The sequence below is a fragment of the Marmota marmota genome, unplaced genomic scaffold (genome assembly GCF_001458135.2).
Source record: "Marmota marmota marmota unplaced genomic scaffold, marMar, whole genome shotgun sequence".
Classification (NCBI taxonomy): domain Eukaryota; kingdom Metazoa; phylum Chordata; class Mammalia; order Rodentia; family Sciuridae; genus Marmota; species Marmota marmota.
Window position 1 is genome coordinate 44,491,302 of NW_026000026.1, and position 4,415 is coordinate 44,495,716.

At 36.1% G+C, this 4,415-nt stretch overlaps 1 protein-coding gene across 3 annotated transcripts in view; it reads left to right on the forward strand.

Annotated features, from left to right (window-relative positions):
- Window positions 1-3,931, forward strand: part of Cfap61 (cilia and flagella associated protein 61) — a 257,942-nt gene extending 254,011 nt beyond the window's left edge. For all 3 annotated transcript variants that reach the window (XM_015476914.2, XM_048811377.1, XM_048811378.1), the window contains one exon: window positions 3,498-3,931. In XM_015476914.2, the coding sequence (XP_015332400.1) occupies window positions 3,498-3,698 (201 nt within the window). In that variant the 3' untranslated portion in view covers window positions 3,699-3,931. The remainder of the gene's footprint in view (window positions 1-3,497) is intronic.
- The last annotated feature ends 484 nt before the right edge of the window (window positions 3,932-4,415 follow it).

Sequence of the window (4,415 nt, forward strand, 5' to 3'; positions counted from 1 at the left end):
AAAAAAAAGTCTCCTTTGAATTTGATAGGATTCTATGTTGAATATGTAAGTAGTTTTAGGTAGTATTACCATTTTAATAATACAAAGTCTTTAGATCCACGAATACAGGCCCATTTATTTAGGTCTTCTTCAATTTTTTTTCAGAAATATTTTGTAGTTTTCAATGAGAATTCTGTGTTACTTTGATAAATTTACTCCCCATTATTTTATTCTGTTTGATGCTATTATACGTGGAATTGTTAATTTCATTTTCAGATTAATTACTGTAATGTAAGTGTTGTGTGTTGATCTTGTATCCTGCAATTTTGCTGAATGCATGTATTAGCTTAATAGTAATTTTGTGGAATATTTAAGATAATATCATCCTATGATAGTGATAGTTTTATTGCTTCCTTTCCAATATGGATGACATTCCTTTTTTTCTTTTCTCTCTCCCTCCCTCTCTCTCTCTTTGCATAATTGCTCTGACTAAAATTTCTAGTATAATGTTGAATATAAGTGATGGAAGCAGGCATCCTTATTCCAGGTCTCAAGATAAGATTTTAGCTCTCAAACTAAGTGTAATATTTTTTTAAATATTTATTTTTAGTGTAGTTGGACACAATACTTTTATTTCAGTTATTTATTTTTATATGGTACTGAGGATCAAACCCGGGGTCTCGCAGGCACAAGGCAAGTGCTCCACCACTGAGCCACAACCCCAGTCCCTCTAGGCTAACTGTTTCAACTGTGACAATGTGACTCTGGAGGGTGTGGGGCACTTCTTTGACAAGTTGGCTGAGGAAAAGCATGAGAGCTCTGATCATCTCTTGAAAGACACAAAACTAATGCAGTGACCATGCCCTCTTCTAAGATGTGCCTTCTCAAGATGGGTGGAGTAAAACCCTGGACACCATGGAAGCTGCCATGGCCCTGGAGAAAGGCCTAAGCCAAGTGGATCCGCAAGCCCTGGATTCTGCTCACATGGATCCCTATCTTTGTGACTTGCTAGAGAATGAATTCCCAAATGAAGATATAAAACTCATCAAGAAGATGGACAGCCACCTGACTGATATCCCCAGCCTGTGGCTCCCAGACCTGGTGAGGTGTCTCCTTGAAAGTTCATCCTCAAGCACAACGAGGAGCTCCAGAGCCCAGTGACTTTTGAGGGCCCCTTCTGCATCTTCTAGTATCAGGGCTTCCACTAAGCCTCTTCTTCTGTCTTTTTAAACTACTCTGGAGCCCTCTCCAAGCCATGAACCCAGTGAAAATAAAGCTTTTTGCAGAAAAAACAAACATACAAAAAGTTGATGAAAGAAATTGAAGATAACGCAAGTAAAGAGAAAGACATTCTATGTTCATGGATTGGAAGAATAAATATTGTTAAAAATGTCCATACTATCCAAAGCAATCCACAAATTGAATGTAAATCTATCAAAATTCCATTGGAATTTTTCACGGAAATAAAAAAAAATCCTAAAATGTATATGGAACCACAAAAGACACAGAATAGTCAAAGCAATCTTGAGAAAGAAGAACAAAGTTTAGAGGTGTTACATTACCTGGTTTCAAAGTACAGAATGCAAAGTTTCAGACAGAAGAAAATGTTTTAGCAATTTATTGTACAATGTGTTGACCATAGTTAATAATAATATAATAATAAAAATAATACATAGTATATCTTGAAATTGCTGAGAGTAGATTTTAAATGTTCTCATACTGGGTTCAATCCCCACAAACACAAAAACAAGTGAATAAATATTCTCACCATGAAGAAATGATAAGCATATGAGGTGATGCATAAGCTAATTAGACTGATTTACTCATTCCAAGATGTAGACAGGTGTCATAACAGCACATTGTCCACATAAACATATAATATGATTACTTGTTGATTAAAAATACAATTTGAAAAGACACTTTCAGAAGATTTTTAAGAAGATAATGTTATGCTAAGTGAAAGAAGACAGACACAAACAAAAAAAGCCACATATTGAACATGAAACTGTAAATAAGCTCATTGTTTTTGTGTTGGTTTGATACAACTCTTCAGTGAATTTAAGGAAGAATCAACCCCATATGTATCTGTGGAATATTTTCCAGGGATATGTATTGGTGGTGCTCAGTGTTTCAAGCACCTCCAATGTTAAGATAATGGCATCAGTTCTCTTCTTCCCCTCTCCCTGCCTTGTGGAGCTGGTTTAAACCTGAATTCCTGTGATCTTCCCAGACTGTTCTTCCAGATGTTGTGTATAATTTTCCACATCTGCTTAAATAACCCAGTGATGACATGCTTCCATAAAGCGTGAATCTTCTTTTCTATTCATTCTTTACCATTAATAAATTATTGGTCCATGGACTAGAGTTGTAGCTCAGTGGTAGAGCACTTGCTTCACCAGTGTAAGGGCACTGGGTTTGATCCTAGCACCACATAAAAACAAATAAAGGTATTGAGCCCACCATATACAACTAAAAATAAATAAATAAATAAAATCAATTAGTGATCCAGTAGAAACCTGCAAGTAATCCATTTTTGTTAGGGAAAAAATAAGAATTCTTGGAAGTGTGAATAAATATATCATCAAAGTCCATATGACTTTATATTTAGGGTAATGTTTAAAATCGCAGTGTAAAAAAACACACACACCTCAAACCTGAGTGAAATGATTTTTATAAAAATCCTTCTATAGAAAGGCAGATAATGGAAATGAAGCAAACACAGTAAAATGTTACTTGTAGAATTCAGGTAGTGTATACATGTGTGCAGGTGTTCACTGTACAATTCTATCAATTGTCTTTATGTGTATCTTTTTTATATTGATTTTGTAGATTACATAGCATCTGAACCTCAACTTCAAATAAATGTATTCCTTTTGAACCCTATATTTAGAAATATCAATGAAAGTTGACTTTATTCTAAGGTTATTAGATTCTATCTCTTAAGGACTGCAAACAACAAAATTATCTAGGAGTTTTCAAGCACAAATGTTCAGTTGCTCCTTTCTTAACCTTAAAGTATGTATGACCTACAGATAATTCTTATCTGAAAAGTAAGAGGATAAAATGACCATCCTTGGTGAACCCTGAAGACATTATGCTAAATGATAGAAACCAGTCACAAAAAGACACTGAATGTCTCCACTCACCTGAGGTCCCTAGAGTAGTCATAGAGAAAGAAAGTACAACTATGGTTGCCAGAGGATGAGAGGAGAGTAGAACAGAGTTATTATTTAATGGACAGAGAGTTTCAGTTTGGGATGATGAACAAGTTCTGGTAGCAATAGTTGTACAACAATGTGAATGTACCGAATACCACTGAACTGTACACTGAAATATGATTAAAATAATAAAGTTTATGTTATGTATATTTGCCACGATTATAAACAATTTCTGAAAAGCAAGAAAAAGTTACCTTCCTTAGGAATTGACTATATTTTGTTTTACTTTTATAAAATTGCCTGGTTATTGAGGTGTGCAGAGTCCAACTTCTTTATCTAACCTTGTACTGCATTTCACAGGAGGAAAACCTTCCTTCCATAGAACAGTTAGCCCATCAGATAGAAGACGAGGAAATAAACCTGAAGGAGAGCCCCAGGAAATACCTCAAGAGAGTTTTCCAGGAAACCATCTACAAAAACCTGGTGGAAAGAAGCATCCTCGACTATCTACACTATAACCATTACCACCTGCCCATGTACGCGTGGCCCGGCATCATTTAATTGTGGCCAGGGTCTCCATCGTATTATATCCATACATTTAGTTATCGCAAGTGCTCTGTAGAAATAGAAAAGCTCCCAGAAGCTTGGCTTGACAGCTAAGCGCCATCGTGGTTTCCTGGATTGTTTTCCGCCTCACTTATGCCTGTAGTTTTATTTTCTTCCAGGAGGTGGCGCACGACCGTGCGTCTCTATTCTGGGGCAGGGACGCTTTACCAATAAATACCAGACATGTTCCTGTGAGAGTAATCCATTTTAGCAATGAAATGAGATCATACTGTGTAAAACTGGTGCTTACCTTGGGTGTGATTCTGTTTTATTTCCTGTAATATTCTAGCGTCAATTTAGTTCTTAGTATATTTATCCAGTAATACTTATAGGTGATTACAAAAGAAAAGCATGTGCCCCAAATGAAAAATTAGTGACCAGATGATGAGAAATTAAATCTACAGCCCAACATCAGAAGGAATGATTGGGTAGAAAAGCTTCCATGACCTTTGAAACAAAGAGGTTACTATCATATTCCCTATGTTTTTAAATTCATATTGCAGATTATGAGCATAAAGACACAGGAAAACTGGAAGATCCAGGGATTCACTCACAGGTTTTAGATTGTAAAATGGAAGTGGGAAATTAATCTAGTGTATTTTCTTTCACCTTAAGCACTGCTGCTTTGCTGGGAGTACAGGCAGGGGCTCCCCTGTTACCTGTCACCTGGAA